The sequence below is a fragment of the Amphiura filiformis genome, chromosome 19, assembly GCF_039555335.1.
Source record: "Amphiura filiformis chromosome 19, Afil_fr2py, whole genome shotgun sequence".
Classification (NCBI taxonomy): domain Eukaryota; kingdom Metazoa; phylum Echinodermata; class Ophiuroidea; order Amphilepidida; family Amphiuridae; genus Amphiura; species Amphiura filiformis.
Genome location: NC_092646.1, coordinates 37,139,929 through 37,162,974, shown reverse-complemented (window position 1 = coordinate 37,162,974; position 23,046 = coordinate 37,139,929). Strand labels below are relative to the sequence as shown.

Here is a 23,046-nt window from a genome sequence, read left to right as displayed (position 1 = left end):
ACCCTACTTTGGCAGCCATTGAGGTATAGGAATGCGTGAAATTGGATTCGTCTTTCAATGGTCTGTATAGAATAGTAAACTTAGGGACAAAGAGACCTTGTCCATTGGTTGCATATAATTAGATGAATTGATTTTATTCCTAGAATGAAAATAGACTATAATTGGAAATTTAAACTTATGATCTCAACACAAAATTAAGACGTACCTCAAATTTTCGGTCACAACTTTGACCTTCATCTGGAGACTGGCAACCCAAGTTTGGGATCAGTGACCTTTTGGACACTTGACCCCAAGACCCGGTCGTACACTCTGGGTAACTTGTATCGGCCCCCGTCGCGGTTGAGAGATGGTTGGTTGACTCTGATGTAAATTGACTCCTTCACACCCCTTTCAAAGTATCTAGCGTCCCGGTCGAGGATTTTGACCTCATCCAAATCAACTTGGTGGCCGGGGGATTCAATGTGGATGTGCTGGGAGACTTCCGACGAGGTAGTACTCGGACGACGGTGTTCTGAGAATCTGGTTTTCAATGATCTTTCAGTCTCACCAATGTATGATTCTGAACACTGGCCCTTCAGGGTTTTCCCCTGACAGGGGATGTAATAAATTGGTCCGGTAATGTATTTCTTCTCAGTTTTGTCTTTAGGTGAGACAAGTAGCTGCCTCAGAGTTTGAGTGGGTTTAAAACAAACTCTGATACCGTAGGTGCCGAATATTCTTTGTAGGGCTTCGGGAGTTCCTTTAACGTAGGGCAGAACTACTTGTCCTTCTGTCTCAACGTTTGTATTCTTCTGGTTACTGTTCTTAGATTTCACTTCTTTTGCTTTCTTAGCTTTGTCAAAGGACCAGTTCGGATAACCGCACTTCTTTAATGCACTGTTTATGTGCGATTTCTCCTCCGCTATGTCCTCTTGCTCAGATATGATACTGTCCGCTCTGTGGTGACGAGTCTGGATTACACCTAGTTTATGCTGGACAGGATGATTTGAATCAAAGTTCAAGTATTGATCCGTGTGGGTCGGTTTCCTATAGATTTTAATTTTTAGCGTACCGTCCTCTTGGATGACTGTATGAGTGTCGAGGAATGCGAGTGACCTATTTTCCTCGCCTTCTGTCGTAAACTTGATGTCCGGATCGATTGAATTCAAGTGATTCGTAAACTCCTCCGCGTATTGTTTCTTTAACTTTGTATGGGTATCGCCGACATAACGGAACCACCACAGAGGGGGGTGAGGGGCTGTTCTTATAGCTTCCTGCTCTAATTGTTCCATATATAAGTTGCAGACGATCGGGGATACAGGTGATGCCATAACCGCGCCATGGATTTGCTGATAGTAATTTCCATTATACACAAAGTAAGTACAATTCAAACACACTTCGAGAAGGTCTTGGGGTCAAGTGTCTAAAAGGTCACTGATCCCAAACTTGGGTTGCCAGTCTCCAGATGAAGGTCAAAGTTGTGACCGAAAATTTGAGGTACGTCTTAATTTTGTGTTGAGATCATAAGTTTAAATTTCCAATTATGAAGTTTACCAACACAGATGAACTTTCATGCTAGAAAATAGACTACATATAATGTCGTGCTATGATGGTGCATATGGTGTATGATTCTTTGATGTGATAATATCTCAAACCCTGTAATATATAACTTTTTTTTCTTTTGAAACCAACAATTTCAAGACTTGCTGTTGAATATATGTGTTGTAACAATGTGATAAGCGTGACTGCGCGAATTGAATTTCCGCTCTGCGTCTTGAAAACAAAAACTGGCGAAAAATTGAATTTTCTTGGGTTAAAAACGTCAAAGACAATAATGAGCATGCGCAGATCGTAGAAACGTGTCATTTCAGCTAATGTATGGAAACGCTGCGGTAACTTATATCACCCAGGTGATGTAGGCTACTTAGCCTGAGTCGATCGGCCTATCTCGAACGAACTCCCCATGCGGGGCCGTTAAAGAACTTAGTGGATTCGCACTACTATCATGACAATTTCTGACACGAAGATATAGGGATGATGACGCCGTGTAGCGTATATTCATATCATATCCTCATTTTTTTTGTATGCAGTCTTCTCCAAGATGCCATAACAAGAAACAACGACAAACCGCCACATATAATCCTAATCTTAGCCGACGATCTCGGATATAATGACGTGGGGTATACTGCAACAGGTGGTTCTGCTTTCGAGACGAAGCCGACATTTACGCCCAATATCGATGATTTGGCTGCAGATGGTGTCAAACTTGGCAAGTACTATGTGCAGCCGCAGTGTTCCCCAACACGAAGTCAGCTTTTAACGGGACGCTATCAGGTAATACACTTATCAGTGTACTTCGTGTATATTTATAAATGCGCTTGTATAAATACGCACAAGGCGAGCATTGAAGGAGTGGCTACAGTTGTGACCTTGTTGTTTCGTGGGTAGCACTGACAAGGAATATTGTCTGGAGGTTCGATGCTAATTTGCAAGGATAATTGATATCGAAGGAGAAGCAATAGATTACGTAACGCATTGTCTCTTTGATGCCGATTTGATTTACCCCCCGGCTCATGATTATTCCACAGCCCCAAGTACAAACATAACTAATTTTTATTTATTTATTTATTTATTTATTTATATATTTATTTATTTATTTATTTATTTATTTATTTATTTATTTATTTAATTACTTATTTGTTTGTTTATTTCCTTATGTACATGTACTTACTTATTATTTTATAAACATTCTTGTTCCCCCCTTTCGGCTGGGCAAAATCCACCCCCCCCCCCTTTTTACACTCATAATTAATGCTGTTTTGCACAGTCCCCTTCCGTGTAAAACTTTATAAACCGTTTGAACCAATACAATTACGATATATAATACCACGAAAATAATGTGTATGACGATCTAACTTGCCACACTGGCCGAATAAACCATACATCACATACGTAAAATGTACGTCAAATTGTCGAAGTCATATAAAACGTGGGCGTGATATATAGTATACATCTTCCTCTTCCTCGACGTCCTCTTCCAGCCGGAATGATTGGATCATGTACAGTCGTCCAAGTGTTTATAGACGAATCCAACGAGCCAAGTCAATGGTCAGGATTTGGTCGGCCATCTTTGGTTTCCCGCTAGCACCAACCTGGGGTTTTGAGCGCCCGATTGTGCAAATAAAAGCCGCCTAACACCTAGAAAAGATGCAAAGACGAGGAGGGTTAATAGAATAATATATACAATAGAGGTAATCCTGTCGCATCTATTCATACATATCCTTTTGTTCATCCATTTGTACATCTATGAATAGATGCGACGGGATTACCTGCGGAATTATCTCTATTGTATTATTCTATTAACCCTCCTCGACCTTCTCTTTTGTCTACCTGTGTTTTCGCGGAAGGTGTAAAACGGGTGATGGAATGCAGTTTAAAATTTCCGCCAAGGCCGAATCATTTCACATTTTGGATGCATTGTAGCCGACGGGGACCCAACTAAAGGCTGCTAGTCAGGTGTAGGAATGCGTGTATTTGGATTCGTTTATACCCTAAGTTGTACGTCAAAGTGTGTACAGATTACCGATTTAGCATGCGGCGACACAAAAGGTGCTTTCTACAAAACACATTCTGAATTTGTTTTTGTCCATTTTGTTACTTAATTGAACGTGAGTGAGCGAGCGAATGAGTAAGCCCGGGTGAGTAAGTTAGGGTTGAGGGGGTCTGGCGGGAATAGCTATAGGCTATTAGTCCGAGAGTGTCATTATTCCGATTTCATCGATTTCGTCAATTTACGTTAAAATTAGAGTTAAAATTAGGGTCAGGGTTTCGTTATATACCACTGATTTATCATGAATTTAAGTTCACTTTAAGGTTATTAATTATTTTAAACTGTTGTGATTTGGTAGTTCACAGCATCTTACGAATGGTGGTGAGCTTTGGCAAAAACTGCATTGCTCAATTCATAGCGAGCGTGTAGAAGAATTAAAATATCACAGATATACTTTTATAGGTGCTGCGGTTCTTGAGTTACGTTGTAAAGAGGGCTGAAACAACAACACTTTTGTAAAACGTACGTAACTCATTAACAACAATAAATTAAGCAAGTTTGCAAAGTATACGATTTGTAGAATGAAATTTGCAAAACATGAAGGTGTTTCGTAGCCAGAGTGCTACACTATCGTAAGTGACATTTTTGGCCAAAATGAGATTTTGACGAATTATGGAAGGCTATATAAAAACGCACATTTTAAACCAGGTTTTAAGTTTCAAAATTGCTTAATTATTTTTTAATTAATCAAATAAAATATCGTAAGTGCAATGCAATTTTAATTAATGCATGCAAGACTATCGTATGTGCCACTTACGATAGTCTTGCACGCTAATTTTGTTTTTCATTTGCTGCAAGACCATCGTATGTGCCACATACGCTACTTTATTGGGCCTAAACAACAAGATCACAGAATGCTACAACATCGTAAGTGCAAAACAGTCTCTAACACATCAGTGGCTGTGACGCTGACGGATGTGTGCGTTGTCGCCATGCTGACTAAGTTCATAGCTCCCATGACTGGTAATAAAGACGATAAATCCGGTGTTTTTAGTTTTAGATTCAGTAATAAATCTTGAGAGATAACATTACGGCAAAAGGTGTCTTGCTATTGTAAATATTATGTACCAAAATAAATTAACACTTGTTAACAAACATAAAATGACAAAATATTGGATATTTGAGCCGATATTATGCATATCTTAATTAAGCAATGCATGCTACACTATCGTATGTGGCACATACGATAGTGTTGCACTCTACACTTATTTCTATTTGAGTGCAACACTATCGTATGTGGCACATACGATAGTGTTGCACTCTACACTCATTTCTATTTCAGTGTAACACTATCGTATGTGGCACTTATGACATCTAAATCAGTAAATAATTCATCGATTTATTAACTTTAACACCATTTATATAGTTTATATTATTAAAATTAAATTGCTTTACATTCCCATGTCATTTTATGGCTATTTGGAAACAAACGGCTACGCTAAACACAAAAATGCTCCTCCTGCAAAACTGTCCAAACTGCACTTACGATAGTGTAGCACTCTGCCGACGGTTTGTTTTCAATAATATATTGATCTAGATAATGAAAATCGATTTTTAGGTTGCTTCGACCAACAATACCTCGTCTACCCTTAATGTCGCGCATAATAAGATTAACTTTTTCTACTTTATCATTTAGCTACATTGAAAATTAGTTCAAAAAATTATTCAAAGGTCTCCACTTCCAGCGCATTATTTGGTAATTATTGCATATCTGTAAATTGATATTGTCAAACCATAATACTCTTTCATATTATATGCTAGTTTCCCCGTGTATTTATTTTCTGCCAAATACTGCCCAACTAAATGAATCACCCAGCAAACACAAAAACGTTTTTAAAACGTTTTAAATCAGTTATATTTTGGGTTTTGGTTTAGGTAAAAACGTTTTAATAACATTAAAATGTCGGGTTATATAAAGGACATGAAATCGTTTTAAAACGTTTTGTATGAAAACACACTACAGCAATATTTTTAAAATGTTTTCGAAATGTCATTGTAAACTATTTTTTTAAACATTTTTTGCCAAATATTTTGTCAACACTTAAATAACATTATGTTAAAATATTTGCATCCAGCAAACACAGAAATGTTCTTAAAATGTTTTTTACAAAACGTTTTAATAACATTTAAATGTCGGGTTATATATAGGTCGTGAAAACATTTTAAAAACGTTATTGTAAATATTTTGGGCAAACGTTTTTTGCAAAATATTTTTTTAACCCCAAAACAACATTCTGTTTAGAATGATTTGTACCAAGTTTTCAAAAATGTTTTTGGAATGTTATTAAAACGTTTTTATACCCTTTATATAACCCGACATTTAAATGTTTTCTGTAAAACATTTATGTTTGCTGTGCAGTAAATTACCAACAAATGTTATTTAATGTTATGAAAACGTTTTATACCATTAATGTACCCTTTATATAACCCGACATTTAAACGTTTTCTGACAACCTTTTATAACCTTTTGCGAATGATGTCGAAAACGTTTTGTGTTTGCTGGGCAGGTGGTATTTACGTTTCCCTGACATATATTTAGATATTAAAGCAGTGAGATTTTTTTTTTCAAACGTGGATGTCAATAATTATGCTTCCCCTTTCAGATTCGCACTGGATTACATCACAATGTCATAGATGAATCCAGACCATTTTGTTTGCCATTGGCGGAGGTGACGATGGCAGATAAATTAAGGGAAGCCGGCTACAAGACACATTTGGTTGGTAAATGGCATCTCGGGTTCTACGCACCGGAATGCACGCCTACCTATAGGGGATTTGATTCTTTTCTTGGTAAGAAATAGACGCTGTGATTAAATTTAAGGGTTATATGTTCATTTAGGGATGGCTTAAAAACCTAACCGCCGGCGCCGGCCTTGCAGAATCGCATAGTGCACTCATGTCCACGGCAAATTCACCGTGACCTTTCCAGCCATAAACCCGCTTTTTGAAGATTAAACCGAGATATGCAGTACTAAACCATTATAGTAATCGATTGTCCAACGCAAATTTATTACCACGGGATAATATTAATCCAATGAGCGATCGAATTGTCCGCTACGGTCGACTAATCCAATCGATAATGACGCTATTGACATGTACGGGCGGAGCTCCACTGACTGAGTTTTGGGGTATTTTTCACTGGTTTGCTGTCATTTACTCATCAAGGCGGTCCACCGTTATTATAAGGACTATGCTAATGATTTAAAGATTGACATGGTGAGAATAAACCATACTTGATTGACAGAAAGTACTAAATTTGTACCTATTACGGTTTCGTGACACCCTTCTTGCAAATGTGACCAAGCCAGGGCGGTCCGGTGAAGCAAAATGTGCATTGGAATAACACGGGAGTTTGGCTATAGATGGTATATTTCTTTTTCAAACTAATGTATGGTCCCCCGTTATTAAAGCTTGTACCGGGTTGAAATTCAGATATTTTGAAAAGAATAAGTAATAATTGAAACATAGAGAAAGTACTAAAATCTTAGCTTTTATATTTTTTCATATATGACGCTAACTAGTTCATCTCATATATCTACAACACAGCGCTACCAGTAGGGTTCAATTAGAGAATAAACGATAGGAATTTTATTTTGCCTATCCTCTACCGTGTGATAGACGACAGGCAGGTCCAATATTTTGAGTAGTGGATGCCGGCGCAGCCGGTATCCACTACGATAAAAATATTGGACCTGCCTGTCGTCTATCATAGGTAGAGGATAGGCAAAATAAAAATTCCTATCGTTTATTCTCATTCTTAGTCAGTTAAATATTATTTTAATAACTGTAAACAATTTTAAAGCAAAAACTAAGCCCCCACCGTCATAAAAACTCCCCTCCTTATAAAATGAACGAAACTTGTTTACAACTTCACGTATTCTGATGCGCGTACTGCTAGCGAGTTCGCGTATTCCGCACTAGTCTACGCATCCAGCGCGATACATACGCGCACCTCTACACGTGTGTTACGCATTATCAAGACGCATGATGACGTGGGGTCATCTACGGCCTGATAGACGGCACCCGAAATCATGCGATTGTCCAATCAGAAATGTGTCTACGAACTAGACCACTCCCACTGACTAAGAATTGCCTATTGTGAGTGCCCTGTGTTGTGTGCATACATGTAGTTAACAATAACTGCATGATGGGCTGTTTAACCACATTTACCATTCGTGGGTTCTGCCTAGGCGCCGCGGTGATCGACCGGTGGATAGTTTTTGACGCCATCCCTTAAGGAAAGTGCAACCTTCACGTGCACACGCCCCTACCCACATACATACACCCCTATATACACAAACCCCTACTTACCTATAGAATGGGGTTTGGTAAGATCACAGCGATACTTAATACGAATATCAGAATCGGTTCACTGTCCTCCAGGTGGAATTAGCGCCAATCCGTCTTGAAATGTGTGGGGATAGTGGGGGTTGGACAATCCGCCTGAATTGTCAAAAAGTGGCTGAATAGAACAAAAAATGGGTAATTTTCCCGAAAGGTGGGGGCGGAGGAACACGTCCTTCTGTGGCCCGGGATTGACGCACATGCCAAGTGGCAACCATTTATACCGTACACTTCCGAGGACCTGGGGGACTTACCTGTATCATTTTAACATTTGAAAAATATTAAAATATATTTTTATGCCTCCACAGCGAGGCATACTGTTTTTGCAATGTCCGAGCTTCCGTCCGTCCTTCCGGATGCTGTATCTCGGGCATGGATGGGCGGATTGACTTCAGATTTTCAGGATAGGTGGGTCATGGTCAACCACTCTGGCTACTTTTTTTGGGTGGGGTCAAAGGTCATATACTGAGGTCAAAGGTCATTTGAGGTCAAACAAGGTAAACTTGTAAATTCGCCGAGCTTCCGTCTGTCCGTCCGGATGCTGTATCTCGGGCATGGATGGGCGGATTGACTTCGGATTTTCAGGATAGGTGGATCATGGTCAAAAACCAGTAATTTGAGACGTTTGGTTAAAATTTGGTCTCATATGAATAGTTTAAATCCTAATGCAACCAATCTCAGGTCATGGCTGCACTATGTGAACCCTCATTATTTATTTATGGGGACCTTTTTATACTTTGTTGCATGTAGTCCTACAGGGGGCCCATTTTCCTTATTTACCTCTTTTCTCAGAGACTAGGGGTTGCATGTTCCTCAAACTTGGTGGGTGGGTGCATCTTGACCCCAGGCAGAACAAGTTTGTATTGGTTAGTGGGTCAAGGTCACATGAGGTCATCCAGGGGTCATCTGAGGTCAAATTAGCAAAAACTGTCGTATGGGCATGAAACTTGGTAGGTATAGTCAACATTTAGAACCAAATTTTTGGAAGGTAATTTTGGGGTCATTTGGGATCACCCAGGGGTTAACCGAGGTCAAAACTGTTGTATGGGCATGAAATTTGGTGGGTACAGTCAACATTTAAAGCCAAATTTTTGGAAGGTCATTTCAGGGTCATCTGAGGTCAAATTAGTACAAACTGTCGTATGGGCACGTATGGTGGGTACAGTCAACATCATCCAGGTAATCGCGACAGCCGAGTCATCCAGGGGTCATATGATGTCAAATTCAGTCTGCCCTTGAGGCTTGAAACTTTGCATCAACTTTTAAGTGCCACATTGCTCCCTTCGGTGGAGGCATCACGGTCGACGCTGTGCGTCAAAAACCGCGACATCCGAGAACCGCGGTCCATCTAGTTTTGTCTATTTTGTGTACTAATTTATGAGGAAGAAACGCCGTCACTGAGTAATTGAGAAATCGATATGTGCCCAATATACCTTTTACGCTTTGCAGTACAAGCGGTTGTAAGTCGACTTGACAAATCACATTATCTTACCCTCAATATTACAGGTTTCTACGGAGAGGCCATTGAATACTACAGCCATGACCATACTTATACTTATGTAAATGATAACGTCAACCCCCCCGTCAACATAAACATAACCGCTTGTGACTTCAGGGATGGCACAAGCGTAGCTTGCGGGGCTAATTACGACGGGGAATACAAAGATCAATATGCTACTGATATCTACACTAAAACAGCAACAGATATTATCACATCACATGCCACGGATAACCCCAACACGGTAAGGGACAACAATTAAAAATGATACAAATGAACAGTGTCAAAGCATCTTTGCTACATCATGACTGTATATACCACTGTAGGTGATGTTTTAATTGATGTAGATCACCTAAGATGGTGTATCAAGTAAATTTAGCAACTTGACATAATATATCGAGGGTTGACAAACAGAAGGCCTTAAATCAAAAAGTGCTTTTTTGAGAAAAATTAGTAAAATAATATTTTGCATTGAAATGTGACCAAGTATTATTGTGCTATATAGATGCAATAGGAAGTTGATTGAGTTAAGGCTTTATGATTTTAAGACTCTGTGGGTATTACAGATGATTTTGGTACCAAAATCTCACAATGGCCAAAAGTGAGTTAAGGCCTTCTGTTTGTCAGCCCTCGATATAGATGTCTTACTGACGTATAAATGGCATTTAGCGCCTGCCTGAGGTTGTTTAATTTACTTTACATACCCCTTTAGGTAATCTATATATAGCAACACATCACTTAAAATGGTATATAAAGTCAGTTCAGCAACCTCAAGTGGTAAATATGTACAACAATTATGATGAGCTTATGACAACCAATAAGTTAAATATAACATATTTTGGCAAATATGATTTGTTATAACCAAGCTTTTTAGTACAATATGAAAGAGAGAGAATAGGCATCATTTTGGGGGCTCCAACAGTTGAGGGCACAGGGCCCGGTCCATCTGGCCCAATGGTAAATCTGTCATTGCTTCCAGAGATCAAAAGTCGCATTATGGACCATGCCTCTGGTGTCATGAGCTCTCCAAATGCATATACGAGTCCGGCTACATGGTGGACCGTTGGGTACATGGTGGACCCTATGGTCCAATACTAGAGCCCTGTGGTACGCCATATTTTAAAGGTTAGATCTTAGATTAACCCTAACGCCCATAAATACCTCAAAATACCAGTACTATATGCTCACGGAATCGCTGCCCGGGGCAGCGTGACCCGTGTAGATACCTGTTCGGTGATCGCGTCCTTGGTATGCGGGGTCGCAGGTTCGTATCCTGGGGTGCCAAGCGGCTTCTTTGTTCATCTTCTCTCCTTTTTCGTTTCTTCTTTAACTTCCGATAGCAGAAGCAGGGTTGGGTGTTAGGGTTAATAACGATGAGAGAAAGAATCCCGTCTACATCAGAACCGACTACTTCTCCTAGTTACTTTATCCGAAATATGACAAGATCAATGGTGTCAAAGGCTTCAAAACATTCGAACAGGATTTAAACTTTAGACTTTTGACAACATGAATCTACAAATCAGTTGATGATAAATTATCGTGGATAAAATTTGGCATTTGGCTGTAATCATTCACTTACGCGTATCGATGTTTTAATAAAAGTTGTAATTATGTTTTATGTCATTTTTTTTTATCTCTTCATAGCCTATGTTCCTATTTGTATCCATGCAATCCCCGCATGCACCTCTGGAGGTTCCCCAACGTTACCGGAAAAATTTCAAAGACATAATTACGGACGAAAACATGAAAAATCGCAAGATAGTGGCAGGAATGATTAGTTCATTGGATGAATCTGTAGGACTTATTGTAGATTCTCTGAAAGATAATGGCCTTTATGACAACTCGGTCATTGTCTTTTCATCAGGTAAGAGTTTGTTCTTGCACTAGGCAAATAAAAAATGTTTGTTTGCCCTTAAGGGGTGGGGTATGAGCGTTTGGACAGTATTTTTTGTGGGACATGAGAGCACATCAGACATATCGAATTGCATTCTGGATACGAAGAATGTCCTTTTAATATCAAATAATTTTGATTTTTTTTTTAATTCGCAATATAATACACATTTTATGGCAAATTGTTATTTTTGATATTTAACAGTCCTTGAAGTTAACTTTATAAATCTGATGATATGTACTTAGAGTGTACACAGCAAAAACACTGTTTAAAATGTCGCTGTTTGAAACGATGTTGTTCAAACTTTGAACAACATTGTTTAAAAGACAGTCCTTGAATTTTAAACAGTGTGTGTTTAATTCATGAATAATACCAAAAAAGGAACTTTTAAACAACGTTGTTTAAAAAGATCGAATTTTCAAAAGAGGGGTTTCCTTCCTTGAAATCAGGGTCAGATTCATCATCATGGCGGATGACTATGTGATTGACTTGCTCCAAAAGTGGGAAATGCTAGACCTAATTGATACATTCAGAGGCGAGTGTTTGGTTTAAATATTGTTTGATGTGATAGAGTATTACATGAACACACAGTTGTGTGTTGTACATGCTAAATGATGCAAGCTGTGCAGTAGTATGCAACCGTGACAAGTACAGTGTGAGTGTAAGCTTAACCACATCAAACAATATTTAAACCAAACACTTTCCTCTGAATGTATCACATTCACACTGCTCATGCAGATGCATGGAGCTGATGTGCATGTTTTACAGTCAGTTCTTCTTGCCCATTCTCCCAAGTAAATTGATTTCAACAAACAAAAATTTTTAAAACGTTTAAACAACAAGTTTAAACAACTATGTATATTTTAAACAATTGTTTTAAACAACAGCCATAAACAGCTTTAAACACCTGTTTCTTTTAAACATTTGTTGTTTAAAATACTCTAAACAACTGTGTACATTTAAACAACTAATGTTAAACAACCCAGATGATTAAAAACTGTTGTTTAAAAAATTGTTAAAAATTTTAAACAATTGGATGTTTAAAGTTTAAAAAACCCAAGCTTGTTTAAACTTTGAACAGAAGTGGTTAGAGTGACCGGCGTAAACAGTGTTGTTTAAAATTTTTAAACAGTTGTTTAAAATATTTTTACTGTGTATGTAGCTGGGATAAAAAGCCGACGATCAATTGAAAATTTTAACCTTTCGTATTGAAGATATGGATTTTTTTACCAAAAACATCTAAAAAATAGGTCTTTTTGGGAAAAAATGTATAATATATTATCTTCAATATGAAGGGTCAAAACAATTGATCGTCGGCTTTTCCTCCCAGCTACATACACTTTAAGTACATATCATTAGATTTATAAAGTTTACTTCGAGGACTGTTATATATCAAAAATGTAAAAAAATATTAATAATTTGTCATAAAAGTTGTATTATATCGCGAATTTCAAAAAATCAAAATTATTCGATATCAGAAGGACATTCTACGTATTCAGAATGCAATTCGATATGTCTGATGTGCTCTTATGTCCCACAAAAAATACTGTCGAAACGCTCATTCCAGCGCCCTTAAGAGACAAAATTTTGGAGAGTCGGTACTGGGGACGAAATCAAAACTCGACCGGCGGTTGACCGCCGGTTCCGTCCGGTTGCTATTGGTCTAAACAATGGTAACCGGGCGGAACCGGCGGTCAACCGACGGTCGAGTTTTGATATCATCCCTTAGGTCCATCCTTTTTTTTATGGGCACTTCCACCATTTTAACATTTGGAAAGTGAAACCACACCTTGCGGTGTAACATATGCTATTGAGTACCTGATGTGGTGTTTTGATTGTAAGGTACGAGGGGCGGTCAATAAACTCGTACAACAAGGTACTTAAAAGAGTAATAGTCAAATTCTTTCTATCTGACTCTTGAACATGGTCGCTGCACATCTTACTCCACCCGTCGCAAATTCTTGAAACCTTCTATTTCAACAAAATGAAAGTCTCCATGAAATGCTCCATGAGCCACTTTTCAGTAAAGGCTCGATCACCAGCATTGATCACCAGCAAACCTGATATTATGAAGCCTGGACCACAATACGGTTGCTTTAGTTATCTGACCTCTCTGTCGTGAATGACAGCTTGACAAAATGAGGAGAATAGGGTACAGGACACAATCCGAGAACAGTCACATTCCTACCACCAACCTTCTTCACATGATGGCTTGCCTCAATTTTGCTATCAAAATTGTATGATATATCCCTTTGATTGTACTTTCATTTGCCAAATGATCTGCCATCAAGACTCTTTCAGAATCTCAGAAAACAGCAATGAAGACCGTGCACTTAGGTGTTCGAGTGATGATCGTCTTACGTGTGTGAGATCCAGGTGCTTCCACCGAATGGACTCAGAATTCACCTTTAGCAAAACATGGATGAAACTTGTCTCGGTCATTATTCTAAGTGAATAGAACTTAATAGACTTAATAGGAGGTGTGGACCTGATTGTGTCAACTGGTATCAATTTTGTGTATGAAGATTCTGGGACCCCCACAGAGGGGAGCATCAGGGGCGTAGAAAGCTGGTGGACAAGGTACACGAAGTCCAGGGGCCGCGAACAAAAGCAAAAATGAAGTGGATTAGGGATATAGGGCTGATAAAGCAGATTTTAAAACTGCTCCTTGCACATTTGCCCCTGGGGCTCTTGCTATGCCCCGGGGGTACCCGCACCCACTGGTTACGCCACTGGCTCAGATGGGAACTAGTTTGTCCAAATATCACTAATATAATTAACCTCGACGAAGATAGTTATGTCACTTTTTTTTTCATCGCTTCTTTTTGAAATACGGTAGAATTCCATCTACAAGAATATATGTCTATAAATGAGGGGTTTTGGACGTAAGAGACGAAAGGCACACACCCTCCACAAAATCATTATTTGGAGCGGATGGTTGAGCAACAATACAGGCGGCTCTACAAACATGTATTATTGTAAGACCAATCTATTGTAATGTTTTTGTGGAGGGTGTTTGCCTTTCGTCTCTTACGTCAAAAAACCTTATTTAGAGGCATAATTAGAATACTTGTAAATTGAATTCTACGGTATCAACAACTTTCTCATGGTAATAGATAATGGGGCTCCGACACGCTATGGAAACAACTGGCCCCTGAGAGGAGGAAAGAATAGTCTATTTGAAGGTGGTATTCGTGCAGTTGGTTTCGTTAATAGTCCACTTTTGCCAGCCGCAGTAAAATCGACAACCAGCAATGCCTTGATTCACGTCAGTGATTGGTTCCCTACTTTTGTGAATTTGGCTGAAGGAAATTTGAATGGCCTTGCTGGCGATTTGGACGGTTTTGATGCCTGGAATGTCATAGAGTGAGTTTGTTTGATTAATTATCATTTGTTGGAGCACTGGGGTTGGAGCATACCGAGTTCTAGTTCTAGATCTACTGGATTTATGAGTAGATAACTTATACGTTGTATCGCGCCCATCTTGTCCTCTTGAACCTAGAGATATCAGAACCGGGGATGGTCCCCCTCCTCTTTTTGAATAGCTCTGACACTTTAACATGCACAGGGATGAATCCTCCTGGTTCAAAAACAGTGGCGGCGCCAGGAATGGGGGAGGGGGGAAATGCAAAGTGAATCTCAGGCAGGGGGTCAAGAAAGTTTCCGCAAAAATTCCGTAAAAGTGGCAATTTTCGTAATTTTGGGTTTTTACTGGGGGCAAGAGTTCCGACTGGAGGAATTCCCCCATGCCCCACGTGGTGCCGCCACTGTTAACGAAATGACATTATTATGCTTCTTATCAATCTTATAATAGACTAATAGGATTACTTGTATCGCCCTAGTACTCAGAGTGACTTGCGCGTTTCGTACTTTTTGGGAGATTGTGTATTGACCATTGGGATTAAAATCACTTAAATCCATAATATGGATTATTAGCAGTTACAGAGTTGTTTTCAGGGTTTAAAAATCATTTATGTTCACACAAGTTAAACATTATTAATAAATCGGTGATATGAATAATAATATGATTGTATTCAAGGGGAGGGGTTCTTCGAAACAAAGTACGGGGATGTGCCACGCAGACTTTTGGATGCTTACTTTCTCACCCAAATTTGCCTTAATTGGGCGCTTTTAGATGCACTTTGCCTAATACGTCAAATTGGGCGCATTATTATTTTTGATGAATCCAAGTGTGTGACAATATTGGATCCAAAACATAATAATGATAAAATTGGATGCTTTACGCCCAATATTTATTGCTCTCGCTATGAGTTTTAAAACATTCGACTCGACTTCGTCTCGTTCAATATTTTAAAACTCATAGCTCGTCCAATAAATATGGGCTCAATCGTTATATCATTGGTCTCCACTGAAAACCCACCCATCGATACACCAAAATTGCTGAAAAGGTACCCCTGCCAAAATCTTTGCCCCAATTTAAATGGTCTGGATATATGATGCGAGCATAGCGAGCAGGAAATTTTGCATATTTAAACGTTTCTCTAGTGTTTCCCTAAGCCATTTTTAGAGCGTGTTATTTACAAGGTGCCCCTTAAATGTGTGCCAAAAATTGATTTCCCCTTCCTGCCAAAAATTGTTTGCCCCCTTCCGAGCTCATAATTATTGCACAGCCCCTTACATGTAGTGTTTTTGATGAAAGCTAAATTAATACGAAACAACCGTAAATGTCAATATTATTAATTGGTCTTACAATAATACTTGTTTGTATATGCTTGTATCGGTAATTTATTTGCTCGAACTCCATAATGTTATGGGTGGCGCCTGGATTAATTTAGCTTTTATCAAAAGCACTCTATATGCTTGTAGTCGAGGTTTTATGGTATTATAGGATACATAAACTGTTAACCTTTATACGTTTTTCTTTATAGGAATCCAGATTTTGACTGGAATCGTACCGAGATTCTTCATAATATTGATCCTAAAACGCTTCTAAGAGGTGTAACTACAGATAACAGTATCTTTGATACATCAATCCAAGCAGCTTTTAGGAAGGGAAGTTGGAAAATTCTAACAGGCAATCCAGGTAAGTAGCTATTCCATTTAAAATCCACACTACTCCTGTGGAAGATTTAACTAAAATCTTCCACAGGGTGAGTATGAACTTCAAATAGAATAGACAACTGGATAACTTCCATTTGAAATACTGAGTATGAGTTTCAAAATGATTAACCCTGACCAATTACAATTGGAAAAACAATTTCCAACATCTCCCACAGGGGTAGAGTGGATTTCAACTGGGTCATGGAAATATAACCCAATTTCCCGGTCCCCGCACTCTACTTATCCGCGGGTACCGTAAAATGGGATAACTTTGGTCAATTTTCAGAGCTTTTAAACCACCTCTTCCCAACAAAACCAATTATATATATTTTTGATTAAGTGTTATTTAGGACATTAGGGTTCCCAATCTACACCTTAAAGTTGAAAAATATTTTTTTTTTTACATTTTAAGGGTGCCCTAGGGGTTAAAAAAACATAACCTAAGTTACCGCAAATTTGGGCCAACTTTGGTCAGCGAAAAAAAATATCTAAAAAATTGATCTCCGTTGTATATGGGGAAGTGTTTTTTTTTTTTTTTTTGCTATATTAACCAAGCACACATCCTCATTCACAAAGGGACTTTATAGGCCTACATGTAAGGTCTTCGAGCTTCCAAAAAGTGTCTTTATTGGGATAATATGCGCGCGTGGCACGAACAAGTTTGGTATTTTACACTATTTGGTCCATGGTCGGGTGAATTTTTGGAGGAAACATGCTACTTTCCTTTTTTTGTGTTCCTTTGTCTCCCCGATTTTAATTGTTTGTAATGGGGTCACTCGATGGCTGGGTTTTCAGTGAAGACCAATGCGCCAAGTTGGGCGCATTCGAGCAAAAGTGCCCAAAAAGCACCAAATTTGGGCAAATGTGGGTGCTGATGGGTTGCAAAAACAGCAAAAAGTAGGTATAGAGAAAGTCAGAATCCGAAAGTCTGGGTGACACATCCCTGTACAATTGTTTTCGAAGACCCCTCCCCTGGGCGTTGCACTGCAGTATCTTTGATACATCAATCCAAGCAGCTTTTAGGAAGGGAAGTTGGAAAATTCTAACAGGCAATCCAGGTAAGTAGCTATTCCATTTAAAATCCACACTACTCCTGTGGAAGATTTAACTAAAATCTTCCACAGGGGGAGTATGAGCTTCAAATAGAATAGACAACTGGATAACTTCCATTTGAAATACTGAGTATGAGTTTCAAAATGATTAACCCTGACCAATTACAATTGGAAAATCAATTTCCAAAATCTCCCACAGGGGTAGAGTGGATTTCAACTGGGTCATGGAAATATAACCCAATTTCCCGGTTCCCGCACTCTAATTATCCGCGGGTACCGTAAAATGGGATAACTTTGGTCAATTTTCAGAGCTTTTAAACCACCGCTTCCCAACAAAACCAATTATATATATTTTTGAATAAGTGTTATTTAGGACATTCGGGTTCCCAATCTACACCTTAAAGTTTAAAAATATTTTTTTTTACATTTTAAGGGTGCCCTAGGGGTTAAAAAAAATAGCATAACCTAAGTTACCGCAAATTTGGGGCAACTTTGGTCAGCGAAAAAAAGTATCTAAAAATTGATCTCCGTTGTATATGGGGAAGTTGTTTTTTTTTACCCGTTGCTATATTAACCAAGCACACATCCTCATTCACAAAGGGACTTTATAGGCCTACATGTAAGGTCTTCGAGCTTCCAGAAAGTGTCTTTTTTGGGACAATATGCGCGCGTGGCACGCACAAGTTTGGTATTTTACACTATTTGGTCCATGGTCGGGTGAATTTTTGGAGGAAACGTGCTACTTTCCTTTTTTTTGTGTTCCTTTGTCTCCCCAATTTTAATTGTTTGTAATGGGGTCACTCGATGGCTGGGTTTTCAGTGAAGACCAATGCGCCAAGTTGGGCGCATTCGAGCAAAAGTGCCCAAAAAGCACCAAATTTGGGTGCTGATGGGTTGCAAAAAAAGAAAAAAGTAGGTATAGAGAAAGTCAGAATCCGAAAGTCTGGGTGACACATCCCTGTACAATTGTTTTCGAAGACCCTCCCTGGGCGTTGCACTGCAGTATCTTTGATACATCAATCCAAGCAGCTTTTAGGAAGGGAAGTTGGAAAATTCTAACAGGCAATCCAGGTAAGTAGCTATTAATCCACACTACTCCTGTGGAAGATTTAACTAAAATCTTCCACAGGGGGAGTATGAGCTTCAAATAGAATAGACAACTGGATAACTTCCATTTGAAATACTGAGTATGAGTTTCAAAATGATTAACCCTGACCAATTACAATTGGAAAATCAATTTCCAAAATCTCCCACAGGGGTAGAGTGGATTTCAACTGGGTCATGGAAATATAGCCCAATTTCCCGGTTCCCGCACTCTAATTATCCGCGGGTACCGTAAAATGGGATAACTTTGGTCAATTTTCAGAGCTTTTAAACCACCGCTTCCCAACAAAACCAATTATATATTTTTTTGATTAAGTGTTATTTAGGACATTAGGGTTCCCAATCTACACCTTAAAGTTGAAAAATATTTTTTTTTACATTTTAAGGGTGCCCTAGGGGTTAAAAAATAGCATAACCTAAGTTACCTCAAATTTGGGGCAACTTTGGTCAGCGAAAAAAAGTATCTAAAAAATTGATCTCCGTTGTATATGGGGAAGTTGTTTTTTTACCCGTTGCTATATTAACCAAGCACACATCCTCATTCACAAAGGGACTTTATAGGCCTACATGTAAGGTTTTCGAGCTTCCAAAAAGTGTCTTTATTGGGACATTATGCGCGCGTGGCACGCACAAGTTTGGTATTTTACACTATTTGGTCCATGGTCGGGTGAATTTTTGGAGGAAACGTGCTACTTTCCTTTTTTTGTGTTCCTTTGTCTCCCCGATTTTAATTGTTTGTAATGGGGTCACTCGATGGCTGGGTTTTCAGTGAAGACCAATGCGCCAAGTTGGGCGCATTCGAGCAAAAGTGCCCAAAAGGCACCAAATTTGGGCAAATTTGGGTGCTGATGGGTTGCAAAAACAGCAAAAAGTAGGTATAGAGAAAGTCAGAATCCAAAAGTCTGGGTGACACATCCCTGTACAATTGTTTTCGAAGACCCCTCCCCCGGGCGTTGCGCTGCAGTCATTTCGTCTGTGAGGTATTTGTAACACTCTCTTTATTTAAAAATCAATCCAGGTGACGACAGGGACTGGACTCCTCCTCCTGAGTCGGGTAATGATATAACCCAATCAACGGATGATGCTGATAAGTATGTTTGGCTTTACAACATCGACGAGGACCCGAATGAGGAAAACGATTTGTCTGCGACTAATACTGACAAGGTTACGGAGTTGCTTGGAGATCTGAAGAACTATTATGACGACGCTGCGAACGTAATTTGGCCCGACAAAGATGAGGGTTACGATCCGAACGGTGTTTGGGGGCCATGGGGTACTAAAGAAAACGTGCCTGTTGTTACTTTCGACTAAATCAATTAAATCAATTGTTTTAAAAAAAATTAGGTTGACAAGGCCGGCCACATAAAAAATACTTCGTTTCACGCCCACCTCCCTCATTATTTCTGGGATTAATTCATATTTTTTTATTTGTCATTTTTCAATCCATATTGTAACATTTGGCGAGGAAGACGCCCAAAAGTTTTGTCAAAATTCTGATTTTTTAAAGTTGTAATGTACTTTCGTAAGCTAACATACCCCTCAAAAATCAAATTTTGAATAAAATATAGAATATAAGGATATTTCTGAAATAAACAGATTAACTGACTAAAGAAAAGTACACCGATATGACGCTTGTTCAGTTTTGTTTAAAGCAAATCGGACATATGGTTATAACAATTATATAAATTCATATTTTCTTTGTGTCTTATTGTTTTTATGAATAATTCAATAATCAAACAAGTAAATGAGCTAAAATGACTGGTAACGCTCATCAATGTAATTTTTGCCAATATTTTGCTAAACATCCAAAATATGTTCAGGGGTACTTTTATTTTGTATACTTTTGCCTATGAAATTGGCCAAAGTGTTTCAAATATGTTCTAATATAGTCTAGCCGCCTTCTAATTCGCATATTTGCATAATTAATTAGCATTTATGATGCAAATTAGCTCATTAATTATACTATTATGCAAATTAGAGGGCAGCTAGACAATATGATGTAGAACTGTATTAACATAATCTATAGGCCAAAATCAAAAGGGGTCCCAGTCAGCATGGTCAGTCATATTAGCTCCTTTTGACTCGTGGTGATGAATTATGATCTACGATTGATAACATATATATATGTGATGCGATCAAGCAAAATCAGTCGGAACTCAGAAATATTGATTTTGAGATATAGCCAAGCAAAGGTAATATTTCCTTTTGTTTCCTTTTGTTTTGGAAACTCTTTAATTGCTCATATCTTTGAAACTTGTTGCTCAATTTCAATGGGGTTTTCTGCACAATACAGCTTTGCAAAAGCTTTGTCCTATCATATAAGAAAATCAAAATTTAATATTTCCGAGTTCCGACTCATATTAAAAGTGTACTTAGTGTATATATTGAATATTCTGAATTATCCAGGTAGATAGCTATAGTAACATAAATATTTAAACTGTTCACCAATCATCTGGACTTACTAAACTGAGCTCAAAAAGAAACTTATAATTTTTCACCAGGTCATATCTTAAAATCCTGTCCATCAAAATGAACCAAAATTACATACCAGATTACTTCAATACTCTACTCTAAACACATGTCAGTAATCTAGCAGTTGTCCAACTGACACAACATCAAATGCAATGATATAGAACGATTTCCTGGACCACATTCAATAATTGACACCCAGCACAAGAAATCTGTAAGTGGAATAATGTGGACCAATACCTGTTTCTTGATGAAAGCAGAAAGCAGCCCTGTTCCATTATATTCGAATTACTCGTTGGAAATTTTCACCTGTGAAAGGATCTTGACGCATTGTTCTAATTTTTTGTGCTGGGTGCCAATTATTGGGCTATGAATTTGGTTCAATGCATTTTGCTGTTGTGTCAGTTGGACAACTGCTTGGTTACTGACTTGTGTTTAGAGTAGAGCATTGAAGTAATCCCATGTGTAATTTTTGTTCATTTGGATGTAAGATATGACCTTGTGAAAAATTTTCAGTTTCTTTATGAGCTCAGTTTATTTATGGTAGCTACCGTCAGCATGGTCAGTACAGATGCATCATGTTGCCTAATCAATGGGCTGGCGCTGAAATGTTGACCCGTGACACAGTTGGAGTGACGTCACGGGAGAGTCGTCGAGGAACTTCTTTGATGATGGCTGCGGCGCCAGCCAATTTAGATTTATAGTCAATTTAAGTAAAATGGGTGCACTACAAAAATGGAACACCAATTGTTTTACTTGCTAGTGACTCTGAACACCTTCCTGTACAACATATAAGTAGAAAAAAGGGGAAATAGGGGTAAAAATGGAAATTTACATACATCCAAAATGGCAGCTAATGCAGGGCTCAAATTTGAAAAATTGGGCGAATATGGATTTTAAAAACCATCAAATTGTATTCTTCTCATTAATTCAGAAAAGGTATAGTTTGATCTGTCTCCGATGTACAGTTCTTGAGTTATATAGCTGTATATACAAAAAAGATCAAATGTCATATTTTGGTCTACATCGTCCACAGGGGGAAAAATTCAAAAATGATCCGATTTTTATCATATAATAGTCTCAAATTGTTTCGCTTGAGAAAACATTTTAACCAAAGAATAGTTTACCATATCTCTCGTTACCTGGGTAACAAGGCAAAAAGTTCAGAGCCCATTGAATCGTGTTAACCTTGACCATTTTGTGAACCAGGTCATAAACTGAGACAAACTATTCTTTGCTATGTAAAATGCTGTGTGTATTTTTGTTTATTATACACTGTATAATATTAATATACAGTATCTATCGATATCCATGTAAAGTGTTTATGGTTATGAGTTTTAACATTTATACTCAATAATAATACAATTATTCAAAAATTGATTCTGGAATTGACTTTTCTTTTCTGAAATTTCTGTTTGACATTTTGTTGTGATTTTGATTTTGATCTTATTATGGTGGCATGCTCTTTGGGCAGTTACAACAAGTTCGCACTTTATAATATGTGATCTGCTCCACAGCGACGCCCTCAATTTTTTCTTGAATTTCTACTTTTTGCATGATTGTAATGCCCAATAGTGTACTGACATACCATATGAAAGACCAAGGCTTAAGTGCTTTAATAGCAGTAAGTTTTTATATTTAATCCGGAGATTTCCAGGTTTATTCCCAGTTCACCGTTCGAGTGGTGGCTCACACGTCTCGTATAAAGCGCTATTAGTCTTACGTCTTATTTATTCGTCCCAGCTGTATGAAATTACGCTCAATAATAATAATGATGATACGATGGCGAGCTAATGCACGCATTGTAGGCATTGGAATGAATAGCAATTTTCTTTGTTTTGTCTCATTTGTTTGGCTCGAAATTAAAAGGTATAGTGTGATTAGGTAAAACTAATATTTCGTTATGTAAATCGCATATTATTGCTTTAATTGAGTGAGAAATTAACCAGGAGGTGGCTAAATAATTCGAAAATGACTAAATTTACCAAATGACCTCAAACTTGGCAGGGCCTGTGGTTCTTTTTCTACATTATTCCCT

At 38.3% G+C, this 23,046-nt stretch overlaps 1 protein-coding gene across 1 annotated transcript in view; it reads left to right on the top strand.

The window, feature by feature from the left end:
* Positions 1 to 16,374, top strand: part of LOC140140547 (arylsulfatase B-like) — a 33,851-nt gene extending 17,477 nt beyond the window's left edge. Inside the window, exons 3-8 of the mRNA XM_072162306.1 lie at positions 2,070 to 2,313; positions 6,193 to 6,379; positions 9,440 to 9,675; positions 11,076 to 11,295; positions 14,439 to 14,688; positions 16,212 to 16,374. Coding sequence (XP_072018407.1) covers positions 2,070 to 2,313; positions 6,193 to 6,379; positions 9,440 to 9,675; positions 11,076 to 11,295; positions 14,439 to 14,688; positions 16,212 to 16,374 — 1,300 coding nt within the window. The remainder of the gene's footprint in view (positions 1 to 2,069; positions 2,314 to 6,192; positions 6,380 to 9,439; positions 9,676 to 11,075; positions 11,296 to 14,438; positions 14,689 to 16,211) is intronic.
* Positions 16,375 to 23,046: the final 6,672 nt, after the last annotated feature.